The sequence below is a fragment of the Hyposmocoma kahamanoa genome, unplaced genomic scaffold (genome assembly GCF_003589595.1).
Source record: "Hyposmocoma kahamanoa isolate Upper Pololo Valley unplaced genomic scaffold, ASM358959v1 65, whole genome shotgun sequence".
Lineage (NCBI taxonomy): Eukaryota > Metazoa > Arthropoda > Insecta > Lepidoptera > Cosmopterigidae > Hyposmocoma > Hyposmocoma kahamanoa.
Genome location: NW_020653853.1, coordinates 11,929,333 through 11,955,022, shown reverse-complemented (window position 1 = coordinate 11,955,022; position 25,690 = coordinate 11,929,333). Strand labels below are relative to the sequence as shown.

The following is a 25,690-nucleotide window of genomic DNA, read 5'->3' as shown; positions in this document are numbered from 1 at the left end:
ATAATGGCAAAGCCTAGATTTTGTCGAACCTATTGAATTTATGAATATGATAATTATGCAGTATATTTTTGATTTCCGAGTTAGGAGGGTCAACCCTAAGGTGAAAGAATCATGACATCAAATTCTTAAGCATATTTTGACTCATTTCAATGATTGATTTTATTGTAGGTAACCTTATAATCTTAGTCAGGTCTTTTCTAAGAATAAAATTACAAAGTCAGTGGAGGTAATGAGATTGGTTTAGTCTATGTGGTCGCGATGATGAATCCACCCAATGATGGGAACATTATTGAAAGAAGTAAAAAAACATTTTTCAGTGTTTTATGTCATACATGCTTACATTGTTAACATGCAACCTTGTAGATTCAATAAGGGAATAGGCACCTTTGTGTGTGATGATAACTTTTCAATTAGACCGTTATGGCGCATTTACACCTGGTCGTCTTCGGCAGACTACTTCGCCTTGTTAACCAAAAATTCCCCAAATAATTATCTCGAAAAAAAAAAAATATAATAAGCAATAACTACTTTCAAATTTGGGAATACATCGCACACTTGTATAGTGTTTCTATACAAACGAGTGATGTGCGAAGTTGCAAAAAAATATCAAGAATGTTCATTGTAATTGATGTTTTTTTATCAACAACCATCAAACTATCAATTTATTAGCTATGGGTAGATTAATAAATCAAATAATTTATTTCGGACCCTACAAATCCATGTACAATTACAAAATTAAAAACTAAATGTATCAATAAATACAATTTAAAACTAATAATAAATAACATAAAATTGTAACTAAAATAAATAACTTAAAGGAAATCAAAACAAAATAAATGGTAAAATTTTTCTAAATGCTAAATTAAAAAAAAAATTAAAAATTTCGCATTATTCCAACCCTCAGTTTGGAGAATTCCCCAAAAATTGGCAACTATTTTAGCCCAGCACGCGCATCGCGTCGACAATCGCTTGCCCTTAGGCGATCAGCTTTTACATCTAGTCGATTTTGTAGATTTCGGCTGCGAACTACGAATCAGTATTTGCACCGGGTAGTTTGCCACTATCAGCGGGCAAGCGACGACAGTCGCCTGTTGACTTGGTGTAAATGCGCCATTACAATAACACTAGTGTTTTCAAAGTAGTTATATTTTTAAATTCGATTCACCAAAAATAAACGTCATTGTCAAGAAACTAGATAGTTTAGTCTGTGACACATGATTGGTTATATCTTTATATTTTATTTCTTCAATTACGGAATTAAATATAAATCAAAATCTGTTTTAAAGCGCGCGTCAATGAATTTTTATCTATAAGGATAGATTATTATTAGTAAGAACTGAATTGGTACTGTAATCATAATTATAAGCACGAACGAACTATGAACGTTGATGATAATACGTTAGAGCGTAATCAGGGAAATTTTACTTCTCTATATGTCCCTAATACGAAATAAAATGGGCTTAGCCCATGATTCATAAAAGTAGGGCAACATGCAAAGGTCCTACGACCTCCGTGCGTGTCTTATTATAAATAATGATTCAACACATTACGCGCAATAAGCGACACGTTTTGTTTTACGTTATTTCCTCCTGGAATGTAATGATCTCCCGAATAAAAAATAAATAATGAAATGTACACAAATGATTTTGTAAATGTTATTAATATTACGATAATAATGAATAATGTTCCTATCATTGGATATATCTCTCAATGAAGGGTCCAATTCCCGTGGTTTATGTGCACGAGAATTTCATTGGATGCCCGCATTTTTGTAAGTTCGTCGATAACTTTTATGTTAAATTTTCTATGAAATGCGTGCACGTAAACTGTTTTTGTCCATTTCAGAAATGTCGTCGTACGTTTTGATCCTATCACTTATTATTTCCTAAAGGAAATATGAATCTGAAAATGTTCGTTAGCCGTGGTAATTCCATTATTTTAATTTATTTATATTGTAAGTCACAAGAATGATAGTTTCTGTTAGATTTTATTAAAGTACGACAGGTTGGTCGACCCGGCTGATCTAGGGTATTTTGTAAACGCAGTAATGGAACGTAACTGTAAGCTCTGCTAATTATTATAATTAAACCTATCATAATTAAAATTTGTTTTAATTTATTTTTTACGTTACGAATTATGCGGCATATCCGACCCAACAGTCCGAACGGCTTTTAACGTCGTTTTGAACATATCGAATAACAATAATGCGTTTAGAAGTGACGAGGCTCACTTCTAAACGCATTGGATTGCAATGGATTGTCATGTCACAATATGCTATTTTTTACAAATTATTTCACTGGGTGTGACACCACACCTCAATAATGTTAATTAAATTACGTGAGCTATTCCAGCGTGACCATAATCTATTAGAGTATTTGACTAACTAGGTAAAAAGTCGTTCTTTAGTCTGTTCTAGTCGCCAAACTAGGTTTAGACGGTCGGATTCAAAGTTATAAGGTGATTTTACTGTGTACGCTGGTATATGCTTATTCCAGTGACAATCGAGATTTCGAGAATCACAACAACTAAGATTTGATTGCAATAAAAAAATCTTGTGATTTAGCTAATCTACATAGGGCGCACTATAAGTTTCCGGAACTGGCCACTTACATAAACACTATTGAAAAAGTAATTACAACATTTGAAAATGGAACTTTTTGGCTATAGAATACAGTTTGTTTCATCTGACTATCACTTGTTTTTACATTGCGGCGTCATTTTAGAAATTGGTTGTTTACATCACCATGGATTTAACTCATGAAAATTTTCGTAGTATGATTTTCTACGAATTTGGTGTAATTTAACAGCTCAGCGGAGCTTCGCTCGGCTTCAAACTGCTTTTGGCGATGAAGCACCATGCAAGACGACTATTTATAGCTGATTTGCAGAATTCAAAGGCGGTCGTGTGAATTTCGTGATGGTCGCCTGTCCACTGCTATGAACAACAAAAACATCGATGCTGTGCGCCATATGATCAAAACAGACAGGCATGTGACATACCATGAGATTCGGGCATCTTTAGGCATAGGCATGAGTCAAATATAATCAATACTATACAAACATTTGGGTGTGAAAAAGCTGTGCTCTCGGTGGATCCCACACAATTTGACTGACGCTCAAAAAACGAATCGCGTCTCTTGTTGCAATGCCATACTTACCAGATTCAACGAAGGGGCGTCAAATTTGATGTGGGACATAGTAACAGGTGACGAAACATGGATTTATAGTTACGATCCCAAATCAAAGCAGCAATCGAGAGTATGGGTCTTTCGAGATGAACCGAAACCAACCAAAGTGGCGCGCGTGCAAAGCGCCTCTAAGCGGATGATAGCTTCTTTTTTTAATAAAACTGGACACGTGATTGGTACACGACCATTTTGTTTGCCGGAAGTTATTGACAAACTTCGTAAAAATAATCGTAAACGCCGTATCATCTTGCACCACGATAATGCCAGTTCTCACACGGCCAGACAGAAAACGAATTTTTGAAGGTGAACAACGTTGACCTTATGAGCCATACTGCATACAGTCCTGGCACCTTGTGACTTTTTTTCCAAAAATTAAGAACCAGTTACGCGGTCAACGATTTTCATTACCTGAAGAAGCTGTCGAAGAGTATGAAAAATATGTTTCAGAGATAGTCACGGAGAAGTGGCATAAGTGTTTTCATAATTGGTTCATTCGTATGAAAAAGTGCATTAACGCGAACGGGAATATTTTGAGAAACAATAAATTAATTTCTGACCATTTATAGTATTTTTTTCTTATTCATTTCGGAAAGTTATAGTGCGCCCCACGTAGTTGTACAAATCTAAAATTTACAACATACTTGCTCAGAAAATTTTCGTACAACAGACTTTTATCTCGAGGTGTTAGTCTAGCAGCCCCTATACACTTTGCATATTAAATATATAATATTTTGCATTAATTTTAAATAGCCTTTATTATATAATTATTAATATAAAGATCCAACACTGTAGCTGTAAAGGTACTAACTGGGTGATAAATCTTACATAGATTTCTCATAGCTGGCGCTACGACTAAAAAGTCGTTGAAAAACCAAATACAAAGACACGACGCAAGCACATAGAAAAATTCGTAAGGTCCGTTGGTTTGTTCCGTGGCTTAGTTAATATAGCGTCTGGTACGGTATCCAAGAAGACGTCGCCGTGCGTCGGTTCGAATCCGACCGGATCGAAGGATTTTTTTCTGATTGTTCGATCTTTGTATTAATAATTATAACAAACTAGTGGAGTAATTTCACAAAAAATAATTGAATATCAAGTCAATAAAAATTGAAAATAGCCTTTATTATACTTTTTTTAAAATACATGATATCTAAATGTTTTAACCATTTCGTTATCAAGCACATTAGCAGAAAATAGACTGTCATGTTTATTACAATCAGATCTAAGCTAGATGCTGCGATTGAAGAGCGTCTCGTGGGTGGAACTGATTAAATGACGATATTTTACCTGTCTAGTCAAATTTTAAATGCTCGATTATGATCTCTGTAGAATATGACATGCAATTAAATTTGCACTATTAACGGGTACTCTGTGGTGTTGCGTGCCAATAGCTTTCAGCGAACCCATATCCCCAGTTATTGGCATTGGATGACGCAATCTTTCCTGCTATAACTCCCCCAATGTTTGTCCTGCCGCCGACCCGGCGCCCTCTGACGTCACGCGCCCAGACAGGGTGTTCCATGTATCATGTCGGTATACATATAATCGCGAAATCACTCCTCGGTGATTCAGTCTCATAGTTACGGTCCGCGTGGAAACAATGTCACCGCGGACATATTTTCTCATTTCATTTGTTATACCCGTTTTGGCGCGAAAGATTGGTGGAGGTGGTGTACATCACGGTGGAGTCGGTGGACACGGTCACAGCTACCCGCCGTCGCCTGGACTGTCCGGAACACACAACCATGGTTCTTATGTAAATGCAGGACATACTTACGGCGGCCATCCAAATCCAAGCAAGACGGGAGCCTCTTACCCATATTCAGAAACAGGTCTCTCTGGAAACGGTAAATCGTCTCAGGGGACCCAACACAAAAAAACAGACGTTCACCATCACTATAATTACCACTACCACTACAATCCCCCACAGCAGATAAATTATGGAAGTACTTATCATCCGGTATACCACGGAGCACCTCCAACATATATTTACGAATACAGAGATTCAGGCAGCAGATTCGACACGTTGTTAACCGGTCTTGCATTGTACAATTTAGGGCGAATGTCATCTGGCAGCTATCATCACCACTACAACAGTGAGTACCATGGTAACCCTGGAGAAAAGTGCAAGTTTGCTATTTATAAGGATAATGGTGATTATGAAGAGACCCGTATTGATTGCAAGTTGATGTCGAGTTTCATTTGGGAATACGAAAAAACGCCGAACAGCATCGAATCATCGAAACCTGTTGCTGTAACCAATATCGAAAATACTGTCACAATTAATAACGATAGTTCAGTGACAAGGGTTCAGAACAAAACAGTAGTCGTTGAAGACGCACTAAAAGTAAAGGGTCCTTCGATATTAGTGGCCCCAGGGATGAGGTGTTACATGATCCGTATTTCAAGAGATTCTTCCATGATGCGGAAGCAAGTCGACTGTGGGCTGCTTCAAACTTACGCCATGACCTCTTTTCGGAGTAATTCTAGTCGGAATATATCCGTGATTACCTCTTTAATAACGTTTAGTTGCGTTTTGCGTTTATTACAGTAAGTAAACCTATGAACTATTTGTGTGCCTAAACAAATCTAACCGTTTATTCTTATTAGTTAATAAAACGTCAATTTATAAAAAATATTTTTTTATTGCGAAAACAAAAAATGGAATTTCAAAACATTGTTACGCATCTACTACTATATATTAAGATATTTATGGTACTTTATAACTTTCTCCATAACTACTGTACTTTGATTCACGGAATTAAACTCAACACAACATTTCGATAGCAAGCACCAGTGCAAGAAGTATTTAATCCATGTGGGACGTGTCCAAGCATCTACTTATGCTTACTCATAATAATACAGCATACAATAGGTGCTTACTTGTACAATGGCCGTTGAATCTCGTATTACCTGCTTAGCAGTTTTCATTAGTGTGTGCCTTGTCGCAAATTTATAGTGCTGCGCATTTATTGACGGGAATAGTTGCCCACTTGTTCCTACGTGTATATTATGCTGATACGTAACTACTGTATGTACATACGTCTAACACATAGCTTGCGATAAAACATCGTGTTGAATATTCCGAATGTTTTTTAAACATTCATCTGATTGGAAAACAGTTTCGGTAGATTCTGCCAGCATTCATAGTATTTTGCATCCAACTTCTGACAAGTCTCTGCCCCCCACTTGGTTATGACAAGACTGAGAGATGACTCGAACATGAATGCCTGAAAATAGTTAAATAATTATATGCACGTTAACTACCTAACATGTACGCAACGTATGCAATTATATCGAGATTTAATGGTTCATTTTATGCGAGATTGTACAGTCGCCTATTTTGTAATGTATTCGTTCAGACCCCATAATATGATTCGATTTTCATTGTTAACTACTTATTGAAATAGGTAACAAAATATTTTTCACAAGTTCATGTTGGCAAATGTGCAATCAAGTATAATAATTAGGGCAATGCAACAAAGGCTTTATATGAGGAGATTGAAGTGACTGAATATAGGGACAAGGTGTACGAGATGATCCTTGGAGGTTAGATGATTCTTTTCAATTGTAGCGAAACTAGTAACGTCATCTAGATATTTTCTTCAGTAAAATGTAGGCCTCTATGTACAAGAGGGCTCTTGTCAGTCAATTCGTAATAGCGATGTGGGTGACGAGTTCATTTTTGTGGAAAAGAACAAAAATTGTGTGAGTTTGATCTAAGGTAAAGTTGATTATCAGCTTAGGCAACTTCCATTCTAAGCAATCAATTGCTAAGATTTTTGCTCTATTTACTTTTTTAATGGCATGGTAACAGTAGACAGTATACAGATTATTTTGCTGAACAAAAAATAAAAAGTAAATTGGAGCAAGGTGATTATGGTTTTGGTGTACGAGATGATTCGTTGGGATCATCTTGTACTGTATATATTGTTAATGTACTATTTTTAAGTACGTTTTTGAGTACTGAAATCTCTTAATTAAATAGCTTGCAATACGAATAAAATAGTAGAAGACTGGATTTCTATATTGGATATAAATGCTTTTTCTTATTTTAGACCAGGCAGCGTAAATATAAAAGAAAAATGAATCGTGGTGGAAGGTCCGAAGACTATGATCTAAAGAACTAGAGGCGTAAAAAGTAGGATCCCACATAGATTGGCAAGTAAATAGTTCGCAGTAGGTACGCGTTATGTCATTAAAAAGACGGGCTAAAGGTAAAAATAAAGGGTCTGTTGGTTCAATGAAATATTTAGGTGAAAAAAAAAACTGTTTTCATCAGATGTGTTAAACAGGAAATCCAGCTCGTAAAGTACGTACATTAAAGGTATGGAGACGAGGATGTATGGGCTATTGAAACAAGATGTTTTGTCAATGTCAAAAACAATATCGCCCACCCTTAAGTACCTGTAAGATATTAATTAATTAGGATTATTTGTTCTCGAAGTTCCGTAACTGTTGTTTCATATACCTAGATCACATAAGTAAGGACTTTGTTAAGTTTAAAAAGTTGTTGTTTTCATTTGTTTCTACCAAAACCTAGAAATTTTCCTAAATAGGAGGATGATCTCCTGGATTATCTTGCCCATATCCTGAGGATCATCTTGGACATCCCGGTGTCCAAGACGATCCTTTAGTAAATATTCAAATATAATAATGAAAGACCAAAAAATAAAACGTTTTGAATAAGACAACAAGTAAATAGATAAATTGTCTATAATTCAACGCTTTTACATCTGCTTTAAGCTGAATATCTTTTAAACTACCATCTGGATCATCTGGTACACCTTTCCCCTACCTGCCCCCGTAGCATGGCTACGCATAATAGTCGCGACGCGCGCGATAAAATTGAAATAAGTGCGCGCAATTGGATATGCAAATTAGATCATTGACACAGCCAATAACGCGCGCTTGTTTCAATTTTATCGCGTGTGTCGGGACTCATGTGTAGCCACGCTGAAATAACTATAACTAATATTTTATCTCTGTTCACTGGACAATATTCCAAGTTACGTAGTACGTGAAGAATGCTTATGGAAACTTTAATTAATTTTGTCTTAATTAATTAAGTCTTGAAAATATTTATCTTAACTTTATATAAATATCCAAAGTTATCCATAACAATGTTATATGAAAGAAGTCTAACTTAATTATTTACTTAATGACAATAGAAGTTGTATGCTGTCAGAATGAAAATTGTCCAGTGTCCGGTATTTATATAACATAGGTATAATAAATCTATACGAGTACTTTCAGGAGACCAACTAGGGTCTGGAGATCAAAGAAAGACCCAGATATTTGAATCTAGTCCTGTGCCCACTAATTAGAGTTATTGTATATTCATTTACATTTTGGAGCTCCGAAATTCCTAAGTGCTACTTTTTTCAAAATTATGAAACCACAGCGACCAACACCTATTTTTTACGTCGCCCGTGCAATTCCAGCAAGTCATAGTCAAAGTCTTTTTGTAATATGACTTTTAATATAGTTTTTAAACTTAGGAAATGATAATCTTAATATACTGCTCCGGAATCTTACTGTAAAAACGAATACAGTTCCCCGTAAAAGAGTCGTTTGCCTTGGTTAAACGAAATCGTGGTACCATGAGTTTGGACTTAGCTCTATGGTTAATATTATGAATATCTTCTTATAAAAATTGTGTATATTTTTACGGGCATATAATGTTTGAGTAAACGTACTGAGATGCCAAGTCATGATAGCGAGAGCCAGTCTCCTTAAACTTTTCTCTGAGAGAAACCCGGGAACCTATACAGTACACGGAACGAATCGCTCGTTTTTGAAATACAAATATGGTTTAAATGTCTGTCAACTTTGAATCTAGTAAATGATAAGCGTGTATCTGGCAAATCCAAGGCCAACAGTAGAATAATTAATAATAACAAATATTATCTGTGTACTAAATTAATTTAAGGCAAACATTTGTCATTGTCTATTACAATTGCTAATTGAGATACCTAGAGCTCATGTTACACCTAGGTGCACCCCGATAAAGCTATTGCACGACCACATGCCCTGTCTGTATGTGACAGACGGATGAAAACACCATTCGACTCGTGTTTTGTAAAGACGATTTTTGGGGCACGTTTCTTTTTAGCTTTGACAATCTCACATTAAATAATTATGAGAAAATACAACGATTAATAGCCTAAAGTAATAAGTAAATAAAAAGTAGAAAATAATAGAATTTGGACAAATGGTTACATTACTGCTCCAATGTTATGAACTTTAATCCCTACAGAGTATGTTAATGGCGTACTTAAACATTACAATTATACTGAACACAATCAGATGTGATCATAACAGGAAATTGACATATAAAAGCAGGAAATTGAAACAGTGCCGAGCAAAAATATTATTATGACACACCGTGATTGTAGTTACTTATCGCAGAAAGTTCCGGTATATGCATCCTTATACATTTTTTAATTTGTTAAAGGGCGTTAAAACTACTTTGCTTCGTGATTCAGTTTCTAATGAGAGTTGAAGGTAGCCCTCTACATTCTACATGCGCAGCAGTGTAGCGCTTGTTGCAATATGGACACAAAGTAGAGTCAAAGTCAAATAATCATTTATTCTATAGGTAAAATTTTTACACTTGAAAACGTCATTTTTAAGCTACTGCTCGTTCACTATGCTGACCTCCCTGAGAAGAACGAGCAAGAAACTCTAGCGATTGCTCTTTTCAAATAAACTTAAATGCTATAGAATCATTATAGAATACATTTTGAATCATATTTGACTCTCTATACATACACTCATGTTGACTTTCTATACATATTTATCTAACAAATACTCTTCAATTTTGTAATATGACTTTTCGATTAAAATACTTTGAATGTAAGATTTGAACTTAGGAAATGGCTATTTTAATTTATGCCCCGGAATCTTATTGTAAAAACGTATATAGTTCCCCATAAAAGAGTTGTTTGCCTTGGTTAAACGAAATCGTGGTAATGAGATTGGACTTAGCTCTAGCAGCTTAGTAGGTACACAGCACAATTCACGATCGTAATAAATAGTAACGTACAATAATGCTATACATATATTGACGTACAAGTTTCGTAACGAATAAATGAAAACTATATTCAAACATCATAGCCGCCTTAGCGCGAAAACGGCTCGCTTCAGTTGTATAGGGTTGTGAACCTTTTTCAACGTGCAGGTTTCATCACGATGTTTTTCTTCATCGAAAAACTCATGATAAATTTTAAATTAGATTTTGCACATAAATTTCGAGAAACTCAGAGGTGCGAGTCCTGATTCGAATCCACGACTGTCTGCTTGAGAGGCAGTAGGTCAAACCATTAGGCTGCCACGGCTTCTTCAAAATCAGCGTAGTTGACATTTTTTACTAGCAAAAAAAAACTTTAGGTGCCAATATCTCGGAACTTGCACGCATAGGTAAGAAAACATATAGGCATGTGACGATTTTTTCACGCGCCGCCCCGCTGCTGCAGCTGCTGATGAATTTGACCCGCGTAAAATCGGCAAAACTTTGTTGTCAGTATCAGCTTGTTATTTTTTATTTACTACTTAGGTATTATTATTACCTACACTTGTGCTAATTAATGCCCTACAATTAAAATGAATTACGTTTAGTTTTAAAGTAAGACCGTTTATTATTATAAGATTCAAACATTCTTTAATTGCCTCCCTGGCCGAACGGTTACCAAGCTGGACTGCCACGCAGAGGTCCTGGGTTCAGTTACCGGGCCGGGAGAAATATTTGTGTGGCCTACATTTATTTTTCTCTCGTGAGTTTGGATGTAATTTGTGGTTGTCTATATGTGTATCCATGGCACCCGCAATACAGGGTTTCCCTAGTGCGGGGCTATGAGTGTGTACGCGTTATTGTTGTTATTGTCATTTTATTATTTTTTGGTAACAGTACCTCTGTCTTGTAAAGTATACAGAGTGTAAAAAAAGTTGAAAATGAATAAAAAGTTAATTTAAACAATGTTTTACTGTTTTTTTTGAACACCTTGAAATATATGTGCCACGCCGATCACGCCGCCCCGGTCAAAAGATCATCAGACGCGCCGCTGCCAACGATTTTACGATCGACGCACACGTCTTTCTAAAAACTAAATACATAATCACTGAGTGATAGCGAACTACCTTGAATTGACGTAACAACAGCAGTATCACGTACGAAGTTTTTAGGAGAACGTTTTGTTGATAGTATCTAATAGTAAATCCTGAACGAATTTCAATCTAATATAAAATTTCAAGATACCTGTTACAAAGAACTTTACTCAAATGTTCACAAGTTATATTTTCAACAAAAACTTCCCTTTCTTCTTACCCGTCAATTTCATTTCTAATATCTATAGGTATCCTTATTTGACAATCTCGCAGAACTGTAAAATATTATCGTTATCTAAAAACGCATTGAATTAAAGAATAGTAAAATCAACCATTAAAATACTTGCTCCTTATATTAAAATTTAGGCGCTATTTATAAAAATGAATCTTCATGCGTGAACAGCCACCCTTAGAGGTGGATGATTTTCTTCAAAATTATATGGGACCACTATGGAGGTAACCTCTTTCTAACAAAAAATCATGAAAATCGGTTCACAAATACCGGAGTTATCGCGTAGCATACAGGTACATTCAAAAAACATACAGTCGAATTGAGAACCTCCTCCTCTTTTTGAAGTCGGTTAAAAATGTGTAAAACACACATACATTAGTACATACATTAACTGCAAATTGACTGAACTGCTTAAAGGAACAAACGTGGTAATATGTTGACCCTTTATGTAGAATTTGCAGTTCATTACGTATGTGTGATTTATACATTTTTAGATAACGATATTTTATAGTTCTGCGAAATTGTCAAAGTCACGGTGACGAGTAAAGAAAGGGAAGTTTTTGTTTCAACTTTTCTGGCGGAAATGTAGCTCCTGGATATTTGAGTAAATTTCTTTGTAATCGGTATCTTGTAATTTTACGTTGCTAAGAGTCGTTAGGTATGTAGTTTACTATGAACAATATACAAAAATTGGGCGGTAAGTTTATTGTTTGCTATAGCATACCAAATCCGACTCTAAATTAACTAGTTTTTAGTAGCAGTGTGAAAGAGTTTGTTCGTTCAAGGAAGTAATGAGAGCTTTATTGTGTTCCGGTTTTGAAGGGTACGCAGGCTGCTGATGAAAGTACATGGGACTTCTCAACTTTATGTCGCAAGGTGAAGGGGGGCGCAGTGGCAGTATCCCTTAATGCGTGCGATTTAAAGCTCTGAGTGGTATTATAGCGAATATGGCGAAGCGTGTTGCTTACCACCAGATGTGCGACTTGCTCATCCTGCCATTTGATGTCTAAAAAAAGAATGCAAACCTGAGTGCCGACAGCAATTTTCTGTGGCTTGAGTTCCGCATAAGAATTTCCCTTGAAGCACTGTGCGTCAGGGCCATGTGGGGTCATCATGGAGTGAAGAGACGCTCCTCCGGGCAGGAAACCGCCTTCTTTAGCTTCGTATGAACCAAGGATAAGGCCCATAAACTCGCTCATGCAGTTCCCTGTTACAAAAAAATGTATTATATAAACAGTTTTTGGAATGACATTTGTGAACGTTTTCATAGCATGTGCATTTTAATTTGAGGCTGATGAAAGAAATAAGTACAAGATACTCTTTTTGAGGCTGGACTACACGTCACCACGTTGTTTATACTATCATTTTGTACTTAGTTTGTTTTTTATCCAGCGCTAAATTAAAATGCATAATTTCTCTAATGTAGACGTATCAATCAATTTACGAGTAGGTAGGTACACTTTACAAATTGCTCGGCAAATATCTTATGGAAATAACAGTATCTATATGTTAAGTAGATTAAACTTACTATGGTAATAAGGTGGTCTAAACGTGTTCTCCTGAACAGACCATCTAGGTGGGAAGATGACAAAGTCAGCAATGGCCACTCCCGGCTTCGTAGATTGGCAGGTCAGCACAGTGAAAATGGAAGGATCCTGAAATTTTACGCATTTCGAATCGCATTTGATGTTTCAATTTCTGAATTTCAGAAAGAACACCGCGGCTGTTAGGAACCGTCAGCTCAACAAGTCTGCAATAGCCAAGCATTTCCTGGAAACAGGACCACTGGATTAAACTTCACAGTCCTAAGATCCTTTGTATAGAACGTCATCACTATAGTAGAATCGTACGTGAAGCTATTGAAATTAAAAACACTGTAATTTCAACCGAGGAGACGGTTTTAAGCTTTCATCGTCATAGGATTCAGTTATCAACAAATGTCAACGACATCGAGTATCGCCCGACAAGTCGCCGGATGTCGTGATTGTGTGTGTCGGTCTAGTGACAACCCTAGTGCACAAATAAATAATGAAGACCAAGTGCGGGAATGTCCGAAACGCCGAGGTAATTAAAATATGTATACATTAAGTCTCGAACTAATTCAGTAGCAGAAGAGCTCCTTGTGAAAGAGTTCCTCCAGGAAAGTACTGGCACCTTGCCTATTTCTGCCGCTAAACAGTAATGTGAGCATTACTGGGTTCCGGTTTTGAAGGGTAACTAGTACCCAGTGAATTTATAGGCACATTGTATTGCAATTTAAAGCTCTGAGTGGCACTGCAACTGTTACGGACAGGCGTGTTGCTTATCACCAGACACGCGACTTGTTCGTGCTGTCACTTGATATTATTTAAAAAAAACTATAAATCAAATAATTTCAGAAATGAGTTCTAAAACTCTGGGTGTTATTCAGGCTACCTTTCAAGTTAGATGGTTAGGCCCCTGGTATAACTTGTCGCTAAGAGCATCCCAAGGTTAATTTCTGGGACATAACTTAGATACAGCAATGTATTGAAGATAATTTGCTAAAAAAGTTACAGAACGTAAACAGCAACCTTTATGAGTCTTCTTATTCTTTCTACAAGGGAGAATTTGAATTCCAAATGATCAATATTTTCAAAACGTGGCAACTTTTAAGGCATTGTAAAAAAAATACACTCGCAATAAAAAACGCGATCGCGTGAAGGTTACTCATTATTCCTTAGGGGATATTAAGGTGTGTCTTGCTTGTGCTAAGATTATGTCACTAGTTTAGGACCTAGTAGTATTATAGACATTTATATAGGTAGATATTCTCATTCATTCATTAGATATTCTCATCTCAGAATTCTCACCAACTGAAAAGTAGATCATGTAAAACTGCTCTACTTCAAAAGAGTGTAATAGTAATGGCTACGAAGGTATATAACAAACTTCCACTTGAAATTAGGAATTGCAATGATTGTATAGAATTTAAGAAATTATTATTTAATTACCTAAATGATAGTACATTCTATAATATTGAAGATTTCTCATAAAATGTACATTTCATATTATTAAATTTGTTATTGATTATTATTTTACTATTGTTATTATGTTTCATTAGTATTAGGTTGCATTAATTGGACTGCATGATTATAATCATGCAGTCCAATTAATATTATAGGCGTGCCGACGAGCGTAGATACAAGTTGCTTACGCCTACATGATTTTTTTTTGCCTCACTTGTGACAGTTCGTTTGATATGAAACTATCATGCGTTATTATTCTAAGGATTATAATAATATTACAAATTATTGCATGAGAATTACTAAACTTTTTTTCTATATCTATGAATAAAACTAAGAAAACTTTGTATGCCATAAGGTGGATCACAATGATTGAAAATTCATTCTTGTAACAATTTTATAACCTGTGTATCATAAAGAAATAAATGATTTAATTTGATTTGAGATATGTAGGTATAGTAAAAAGACAACAGCAATTATCAGGTGGATCATTCTTATTATGTAATTGTTTCCCATATTTTTTATCTCCTGTTAATATAGTAGTAAATTCACAAGAAGAATATTATGTACCGCTTTATGATAATATTCTAGACTATTTAAATAACAAAAATTGCCACCGAAATTAGGTAAAGAAAACTATCTTGAAAATTACTCAGAAGAGCTTTATTTGTAGCCGTTGGCCTTTGTTAGTAGGTCAATGTTTGTAGCTGACATTTATAAGTTTGTATACAAGTTTCATATCTTAATCAAATCTATGTAATCAAAACTTACGTGTCATTTTCAAACTGAAGCAAAAGTTACGGTCAACATTAGGGATTAATGGGATTAAGTAACGAGATTTGATTTAGAAATGCGTTTAGAATAAGTATCGTGAATTTAATTGTTTGAGTCGCCGACATTTTGCGCGCAATGATTTATTCTCAGCGTGCCCCTTGTACAGCACTAACTACTACGAATTCTATAAATATTTATTAATTTTTGTAACTAGAAACTCAGTTAGAAATGTAATAGATCGCTTTTAAATTTATAATAGGTCATTTACAATAAAAATGGTCTGTTTGCCATTTTCGGTAAAATATAAATTAAGTTAGTAGAGTGTAGTAATATTGCGTCAGCAACACTTTCGGAACTTTCACTATTTCATTAAATTGTTTCCGTATTGCACAAAAGTATTCAGTATCCTAGTAAGTAGCGGTTTAACATTTATATTTTGAATTATTTAATTTATTTTTCGGAGCTTTGAAAGAAAATGGGTAGTAAACACATTTTCAAAATATTTACAAACGTTTCTAAACATCGCTGTGTAAGCAGCAATGCGTACTTACGCAATGATCAAAGGACACAGAGTTGATGACCATAAACTTGCTCAGATCGTATTTATAGGGCACATAGTTGCCGTGCCAAGCCACCACGTCGAATGGGGAGTGGTTTTGTTCTGCCGCAAACAGAATTCCTTGGTATTTATTTATTATTTTGAAACCTGCCAATGAAGAAATGCATTTGTAGTTCTCAGATGTATTTGATATAGTGAAAGAATAAGAGGGCTTGTACGAAAAGATCGATAAATATAAGTGATGGAATAGACATTTGTCAGGTTGTTGTCAGTTAGGTACAACTGTAAAAAGTCTGTGTCTACCCGTTTATATACCTAGATAGTTAAAATGTCAAAAACAGAGCTATGTATGATAAGACTTTATCAGTTACGTTAAAACGTTAGGCACTCCTATCGTATTATTGTTAATAGTTACAATAGTGTAACAATTGTGGTAAAGCATAATAACTATTAATAAGTACTACGGAAAAACTGCTATCATAAACATGTGTTTTATTTTTAAAACAATAATAAATTTACAGACGTCCCGCTCTAAGGGAAAAAAATAATGGTCACGTTATTTATACCCTACTACACTTACCAGGTATTTCTTGGTCATTGTAATATGCCACAGGGGTAAGGAAATCGCGAGGGTTGGCCAGCCCATTGGCACCGACAGGTCCCAAATCGGGCAGCTTGAAGTGGCCATCGAATACTTCCAAAATATATCCCCTGTTAATTCACATTTCTTAATTTTAGAGTATATTAAATAACTTTCGGGCTTTTTAATAATTTAATCCATTCCAGCGCAGCTTTCAGATTAAGGAGCTTTGCACCTGGATACCTTACTCGTAGAGTAATGAAAAGGTTGCGAGAAAATTAAATAAAAACATATATTGTAATTCTCGTTATATCTATGACACGAAGATATCAACTATAGCATAACGATGCTGTAGTATGCTCCAAAAATAATGTGCCTGTGTACCGTCTATAATTGGTGGCCCAACGGTTTGCACTGTGGACACAGGTTGAGGAGGTCTCGGGGTCGATTCCCGGTAGGACCAATTTAGGAAATGATCGTTTTGGTTCTGGTCTCAGGAAATGTCCCTGAGTGAAATTCGTTGCTCTGATACTTATCCCAATGTTCATATTTTTCAAAACAACTGAAACACTATCATGCTTCGAAAAGCAAGGACAGAGTGATATTATAGTTCAATTATGACTAAAAAAGTAATAAATTAAAAAGTTTTGTTTCAAATTTTCCGTCTGTGGTAGTAACAAACCTGGTAGGTCCATCGACAGCAACAGCGAACCTCATGCCAAGCTGGATGACGGCTATCTCATTGGGAGCTACCTCCATGACGCCGAACTCCGTAGTGATCTTCAACATGCCCTGCTGAGGAACTTTAAATAGACTGTACATTAATTTCGCAGTAAAGACTAACAGCTAACAACTTGTAATTTAAAAAATCATTCAAACTATTTCACTCGTTTATTTTTTAATAATTATATTAATCTCACTAAGGAAAAAAGCTTTGTTTCACTTTGCTAAAAAAATAATGAATGGGTTCTGATTTAATGGTTGTTCAGAAGTACAGATTTTAAGGCGTGTTTTATCTTACCACGGTATGAGTACTTTTTGTTTTCCCGATATTTCGGAACGGTTACACGTTACACGCTCCATGGTCAAGAGTTAACTGGTCAGCGGCAGATGACAACTCTAAAAGCTATAACTGTTTACTCTCTTTCGTTTTCGACGACTACCTTCATCAATATTTCTTGTGACGTTACCATTGTCATTCACTTTTTTCCGACAAACCACACTCACTGTATCCACACGCGAAACTGAAGTCGAAGGCTTTTTTATTATTGTAAGCACCTAAGCACCGGATTCCAAGCACTGGATAGTTTAAATCCTTCTTCACAATGGTCAATATCGAGAAAACTAAAAGAACTTGTAACCTGGTAAGAAACCTGTAATTAGTGATACTCATTCATTTAGAAGGTAACGGAAATAAAATAAATATTAATAAACGAATTTCGTGCAAGATTGGGTAGCTTTAAATACATACTTAATCATCATCATCATCATCATCAAATTTAAGAGTTGTACTTTTGTCGGTGGAGCCTCTTCCAGTCCTCTCTCCTACAAGCCAGCTCCTTGACCTCCCTATACGACACGACACCGGCCTTTTCCTTTATTTGGTCTATATAACTGCGCCTAGGTCGACCTCTTCCCCTCGATCTTTCCATCCAAAATAGTCTTAAAGAGGTTGTCGTGTCGCATTAAATGTCCAATCATTTTCCCGCGCCTATACTCTAGTATTCAGGATCGTTCTTTTCTCGTTTACTATTCTCAATACTTTCTTGTTGGTTTTCTTTTCTATCCAACTTATACCGTTCTCTTTCTCCCGCACCACATCTCAAAAGTTTCTAATGTTTCCCCGTCTTACATACTTAATACATAATTAATAAGAGTTACATACCCAATAATCGTTCGTAAAATTAAATGAGAGTAACTTACCAATCAGAAGGTCTCCATCGCTGCTGTAGAAGGCACTGTTATCCATGGAAGTGTTGCAGAGATAAACGTGGATGGCGAGGCCATTGCGGGTGCGAGGGTTGCCTGCCCCACACACCGTGTGTAGACCTGCTACGAAGTCCACGCGCTCGGATGATGGTGGGATATCGAAGGGAAGCCAGCGGGACTAAAAGGATATATTTATGATATCAAATGTATGTAAGTTATTAATTTGTTTCTGTTTCTGATTAAATAGATATGTTATATCAGGCATTTTCATTTTTCAATTCTCCTTTACGAACCTGGTTAGGATTGGATTCCAGCTCATCCCAATTGTGAGTAAGATATTTAGCACCTCCATATCGTTTGAATGGTTTGTGGATCACTGAAGGTCGAATTCTGCAAGACCATAAATATGACAAATTTACTTAGAACTACGGTTGACTTTGTCACATTTAAGAATTATGTAGAAGCCGGTTTGCTTGTTATTATTAACGATAAACAATCCTACCTGTATAGCCATGAACGCTTGTTTTCATGTCTGGGTGCAGTGAATGCGCTGCCAGAAAGCTGCTCCGCGTAAAGACCGTAAGGACATCGCTGTGGACTGTTCTGGCCCTGGGGAAGTGCACCTGGGCGGCGAAGATCTTCGGACGCAAATTCCGAACCGAAACCACTTAGGTACTGATAAAAGAAGTCGGTTAAGGACATATTCAGTATCTTCTATTCCACTATTAAACAAGCACAATTTACATACTATCTTGTTTAATAGAGGGTTTAAAGAATAAAACTACCGTTCCATCACGAAAATCATTTTTGAAAATCGTCATCTTCTGGGAAACTCTTTATTCTATTTGGTGCCTATTTATTTTAATTGGTAGAATAGTAGGGAACCGGAATCCACAAAGTCTTGGAACTAATTATCGATTGCTCAACGGGAATTGAGTAGTTTCCTTGTAGATAATTATATAACTTGCGGAAAACGTGGTAGTCGATTGAGTGACAAGTGGTGGGTTTGGAAGGTAGTGAAGCACTTTAATCATCAACTTCAGTTAAGTGAAAATGGTCGCTTTGACGTTATAGTGTAGAAGTGGTGGTGAAGATCGGTTGATTAGCTTTGGTGTTTCACAGCGCATCTAATCAGCATCATCCGCATTTGTTCATAATAGCAAATAGATGTTATTGTTTTACTAAATCTAAGAAAAGCATGTTAGATTACTCCTTGGCTGGACCACCGAACAGTTACCAAGTTTCCTGTGTAGCAAAGTTCTTTTTTTTTAAACTAATGCAAAGTTAACAAAACAAACGCAAATGAAATGAAAACTAAATTTCAAATTTTGGAGCCGTAAGAGCGATGCTACATGGATTTACTGGTGCGAAGTACCGGAAATACCCTTCAATTCAATTGATTAAGTCTATTGATAGGGAAACCATATGAAATGGCTACCCAGACTTGTGAAAGAGTTCATCCAGAATTTACCATAAAATATCTACAATTAAAATGTCTGCTACGCTCCTGACAAACCTTCGCCACCTCCACTACTACTACAAAGCTCCTTGCGAAAGAGTCTCTGCCGCCAAGCAGTAATGTCAGCATTACTGTATTCCGGTTTTGAAGGGTAAGGGTGCTGGTGAAATTATAGGCACAAGGGACTTATTAATTTCATATAACAGGCGCAGTGGCAGTGTCCCTTAGATCTTTACGAATTAAATCTCTCAGTATTATACTACGAGATATCACTTAGTCTACGGCTCTGAGCACTGCAGCTGCTATGGACGCAGCTTGACACTGTGTGATTTTGGTATCGTAAAAAAAATGAAATTCCGAGCTCTCGCTAATATCACTATAGTTAGTCGTGAGAACTTTAAGGTCGTCTTGGCGATCTACTGTCTATAAAAATGTAAAAATATTCGGACAAAAGCGACTCCAAACAATAAACGAACAACACCAAATACATAAAAGAGAGACCTAAGCCCTCTATACGTATTTATGCTTTTAACTCTGTAAGCCAACTTTATTGCTCTATCTGTAATCGAGCATTGAAGACGAAATTCAGTATAGCGAGTTTTATTATGGCACACGCTAAGATTTAATTTCAGAGTCGCTGCTAGAGAGATAACGACGAATATATTTCATTATTAATAAAAGTGTTATTATTTATATGATATATATATACGTCTTATGTTCAAAAATGTCTAGAATTGTAGGTACGTAATAATTATATTTAGAGAAAACGAGTAGTATGTAGATGAGCCAGACCTTTATAAAGTAGCATCAGTTATAAAAACAGGGTTAATAAAAATTCTTTCTTTAAATAGGCAGTCTTTATTTCTTTTAATAAATGTGTTATTAATATTATAATTATCATTATCTTATAAATATTACGCTATTAAATTTTTGTGCATTGACTTATAAATATTTTCCCGATAACGACCTACTCACGAATTAAGAAAATTACTTTCGCGGCACTATTTGGTTAGTTTGTTACGATAGTTAGCCGAAATATAATAGTAAATATTCCTCACCTTAACTTGAGACATGTTGACGATAGAACTCTCCAGCAGTGTCTCGAAGACTACCTACTAGGTTGTTTACGAGTCCAGGGCTCAGATGATACCGGTAATGTAAATGTGAACGAGCTTGTTTATACAGATAACTGGTATTTGTAGGTACGTCAAGGCAATATAGATAATTATGATTAAGCAAATCTTTAAAATGACACCTTTTCAGGAGAGCGCAGCGGTTTGGAAAGATTTTGCAAAGGAAATTATCGATAACTTGTATGCTTAATTAGTAGAGTTATAAAATTTCACAATATACATAATTCGTTTCATGTAGTTCATATTATTTTTATGACTTTCATGTGATAAAATAACTTTTGACGTATGATCATAAGTGGTTTTATCACATCGAGGCTACGATTTCTTTTTGGTTTTGGTGTTTTTTGCTAGTCCATGATACCTATTTCTTCCGGAAAATCTTGATACCTCGTAGTCTACAACGAGATCACGATACTTGGGGTGATTCTATATAGAATACAATTGTAGGTAACAGTTGTTCGTACATACCCATAGACAGCAGAGCAAACGAAATCCTTCAAAAAAAATGATTTTATTATAAATGTGATCATTATGTAATAATTATAATTTATTTATATAAATAAAAAAACACCATGTGTGCTAATCACATTTTAATTTAAGACCGATCTAACGCGTAGGTAGCATTAATAAATTTTAAACGTAGATAGTTATCTACAAAAGATCAGTTTCTTTTTACATTATTCTACGTAGGTACTAGATACCTATATGTTTTCTTTTTCGGTAGCTATCCAGCATTTAGCGTGCATGGACGGGTTGTTCTTTATCTAAGCGATCAATCGAAACTTTAATAATATTTAGATTAATCCGAGGTGTGTAGTCGAGTATGCAAATGAGCAGCTAGTTCCATTCCACAGTTCCTGCAATACCGGATTTCTATCTTTAGCTTTATTCTTCTATTTAGTGTTGACCAATGCAAGATCAAGACGAGACTAATCCAAGTCTTGGTCTTGGTTTCGCATCAATACATCTGGTCTTAGTGTTGCATACCCAGTATTTGTCCGGTATAGGACTTGCTGTAAGGTTCTGTCTTAGAGTCTATAATTACCTATTACTATCATATTATATTATTCTCACAAAAAGTGACAATGAGAGTTACTTCAGATTTTAGAGCAAAGCAGCAGAGTACATTTTGAGCACATATGAAGTAAATATATGTAATCACACACGAAACTTGTATACGTACATACATATCCACTCCAATCACATGCACTGGAGATCTTATGAGTTGATTTAGCAAGATTCCCATTATTCTCATGTTAGAACACTACGGAGTACAATTTATCCAACAATATATGCCACGTAATACGAGTTATTAGTAAAATATTTACAACCTCTCGCAGGACTATATTACTAATATCATTCATAACAACAACACTTTTGTTCCAGAACTTTTAATACTATATCAAATTGTACTTTCGTAAAAAATAAAAATGTTTGAATAGATCGCTCTAAACGGTGATAACTCTATGCGGTAACAGAAGAAAGTGGGGGGTTGTTGGGGAGGAAACTTGCACGTTTGAATCCAATATACAAAATCTTTATAGTGTCAGAAATTAAATTTTAATTATAATTGAAATATTTATATATTTAAAAATTAAATTGGTAAATTGATCATGTTTTGAAACTTGTAATCATGGAACAAAAGTTGATGTTATAATGTTTATAATATAGTCCTGCAAGAATGTTAGTATTTTATAAATAACCATGTACACATCCCACTGCTGGAGAGGAGTCTAATCTGTACGGGCGTCTCACGGCTATGGGACACTGAGGGAATGGGATATTTTGCTTCATGGATTGATTTGCATTCAAAGACTTACAAAATTGCTTGCTTCTTCTGGGAACCAACCATAAGTATGAAAAAAGGCAACTGTAGTTTTATGATGCCGGTCTAAAGGGTTCACATTTCGTTGATTCAATACCCCGACGAGACAAGTTTTTGAATGGAGTATTACTTACTTTTAAAAATAATATCTCCACAAGGCAAAATATTCTATGTACAGTTTTTAAAGCACTTTTCCTTTATGCAATTGCAAGATTAAAAAATTTCAACGCCCACCACCACAACAATTAATTGAAAACACGTATTCTTTATGTTAATTAAACACAAAAAAGCAGAAGTTAAAAAAATTTATATGTAGTGTAGTTTTTATAGATAATTCAGTTTGTTCTTCAAATGCGGTAGCATCCGCCGGACAGCACCAATGCGCCTCAATTGTTTCCGTGGCCCCTACCCCTACCCTAGGACTCTTCAGCGCCCACTGGGGGGGTAGGGACCACTTTGGGAAACTATGCTTTATGAAATTTGTATTGAATTAGTATACAATTATTTTTTGTGAAATTACTCCACTAGTTTGTTATAAGTATTAACACAAAGTTCAAACACTCAGGAAAGATTCCTTCGATCCGGCCGGATTCGAACCGACGGTGTCTTCTAGCAATCCGCGCCAAACGCTATGCCAACTAAACCAAAGAACGAACCAGCAGACCTCACGAATTTTGCTAGGTGCTTGTTTGTCAGATCTTTGTATTTGGTTTTCAACGACTTTTTAGCGGTAGCGCCATCTATGAGAAATCTATAAAGGTATTTCGTCACCCAGTTAGGTTTAGTTGGCATCGCGTCTGGCACGGTTTGCTAGAAGACGTCGGTTCGAATCCGGCCTGATCGAAGGATTTTTTCTGAGTGTTAGATATTTGTATTAACAATTATAAATGCTTTATGTTCTATAGCCGTGAGACGCTCGGTATGTATATATCCACCACGTTCGTTCCCACCAATGCAAAATCCAATTTAGGAGCAAAGCCGGCTTTACCATGGTGCAGTGTGCGGCGCACACGGGCATAGGGTTGCCATAACGCGGCGCAAACGAAATAAACGGGCTACTGTTTCCCAACATCATTTATAATTGTACCCGAATTTCATATAACTGCTCCAACGCAACAAATACCCTGGCACCCTCTAGTTAGAGGCAGTAAGAGGTTTTTGATTGCACTCGAGCGCTACGTGGGCTAGAGCCGGCGGTGCTTTGAAGGTTTTGAACCTTCTCCGAAGACGTTATGGCACACGAGCTTCGCTGTGTATCAAAACATAGTGGAGGTGGAATCATCTATAGCACCGTAACGAATATGTTTTATAGGGCAATGGCACAGTATATGATGCCTTAGGTTGGCACCTAAAAATTACCTTGTGAATATAGGTAGTTGTTAGACATAAATAAAAGATGTAAAATTTCTTCTGCAGAGATTTATTTATTATTAACCATACTGATTATATGAATAATGATTAAGCGACTGGATTATTGTTGCAACAGCGTAATGAGTATTCTACAATGATAATTCTGTGAGTGTCTTTAGAAAACGTGTTTTTAACTAAATTTATAGCCGTGGAGCGCGTTTCTAGAATCAAAAACTATAATTGTTCAAACTTAATTTTGTAAAACATATCCAGTATATAGTTTTTGTTGATATGCTTTTATAAAAATAAATAGTTTAATTTCATTGTCCATACAAAAAGTCGGAGTGAAACAAAAATTGCCGTGGCTGTGAAACCAAATTGTGTTCTGAATTTAAAATTATATTTTTGTTAAAGTTAACTTATGTACGATCAGCAGCTGAAATATCGTTGGAACTTTGTGTTACATCAAAAACAACAACAACAAACCCGCTTAAAACGACCAACAGAATATAAATGGTTCAAAATAGAGAATGTATAATATCATGATTAAAATTGCCAACCCCCAAGGTCTTATATTTGAGTTTTCTTTATTTCTGCTGTTTTTGGTTGTGTAAATTTGGCAATGTTTGATTTAAATAGAACAATAAAAATTTTAAGATGAATACTTATGTATTAAAAAACGTTAAGACACTCACAGTCACGGTTATGTTTATAAATGGAGAGGGATGTGGAGGAATTCCTAATGAAGTCGAATAACATCTACATTACAACATTAACATTATTATTGTTCATTTAATACTTTATACCCAGTGTCAGAATATGAACGGAAGATATTGTCCGAAGTTACAAATTTACTAAATATAGCGATTAAAATACCACATAGCCATTACTTAACATATTTCACTAACAGCTATTAACAGCTCTTTATAATAACAGCCAAACTTAATCACTTGTGTACATACCTCATAAAATACGTGTGAAAAAAAAATCCCAACGTGGGAAGTTAAAGTAACACTATCAGAATAAGGATATTGAAAGTAACTTTGTGTGTAATAAATAACAAGCTATAGTTTACATTAAATTTACAATATGAAAATGTAAAAATGTTCTGAGAGATTTTATATCATAATAATATAAAAGAAAATAACTAAAAAATTAATATTAGACATCACGTCTGAAACACCGGTGTGCAAGCCACTTGACCATGGAGGCCGTCAAAATGTATTGTGAAGGTTCTATATAGCACTTTATGAGGCACGTCCGAAGGAACATAATTGCTTCTCGTTATATTTTATGTTTCGGAAACAGTATCGAAAGCGCGATTATTTATCCAGATTTTGGTTCTCAAAACATTTAGAAGTGTCTATACACCCGTACGTTGACCACAACGTACGGGTGTATTCTAGAAAACATCCATCGTCAAGGATCACGCATAAAATATAACTTAAACACGAGTACGCGTAAAGTCATTAAATATCACGACAAAAGCTAAAACATTTCACTAATATTATGCAACAATAAACTTAACTCTGGATAACATAAATCACAGTTGCAATAAAAAAAAGCGCATT

General features: G+C 35.6%; 2 protein-coding genes across 2 annotated transcripts; one reads left to right on the top strand and one right to left on the bottom strand.

The window, feature by feature from the left end:
- The first annotated feature begins 4,656 nt into the window (after positions 1-4,656).
- Positions 4,657-5,809, top strand: LOC113231197. The gene has a single exon (XM_026465387.1). It carries the CDS (start codon positions 4,789-4,791, stop codon positions 5,740-5,742), a length of 954 nt encoding a protein of 317 aa, XP_026321172.1. The 5' UTR covers positions 4,657-4,788; the 3' UTR covers positions 5,743-5,809.
- A 102-nt stretch (positions 5,810-5,911) lies between these two features.
- On the bottom strand, positions 5,912-20,974 carry LOC113231196 (homogentisate 1,2-dioxygenase). Its single transcript, XM_026465386.1, has 10 exons — positions 20,870-20,974; positions 18,855-19,027; positions 18,646-18,742; positions 18,347-18,530; positions 17,106-17,226; positions 16,424-16,554; positions 15,836-15,990; positions 13,055-13,181; positions 12,552-12,733; positions 5,912-6,418 (listed from the first exon to the last, which is right to left on the bottom strand). The coding sequence occupies exons 1-10, from the start codon at positions 20,882-20,884 to the stop codon at positions 6,284-6,286; spliced, it is 1,320 nt and encodes a 439-aa protein (XP_026321171.1). The 5' UTR covers positions 20,885-20,974; the 3' UTR covers positions 5,912-6,283.
- Positions 20,975-25,690: the final 4,716 nt, after the last annotated feature.

Coding starts and splice junctions, on each gene's coding strand:
- LOC113231197 (XM_026465387.1), top strand. CDS start 4,789: ATGTCACCGCGGACATATTTTCTCATTTCATTTGTTATACCCGTTTTG.
- LOC113231196 (XM_026465386.1), bottom strand. Junction 12,734..13,054: donor TAGACCACCTTATTACCATA/GTAAGTTTAATC, acceptor TTTTTGTAACAG/GGAACTGCATGAGCGAGTTT. Junction 6,419..12,551: donor AAATTGCTGTCGGCACTCAG/GTTTGCATTCTT, acceptor AACTATTTTCAG/GCATTCATGTTCGAGTCATC.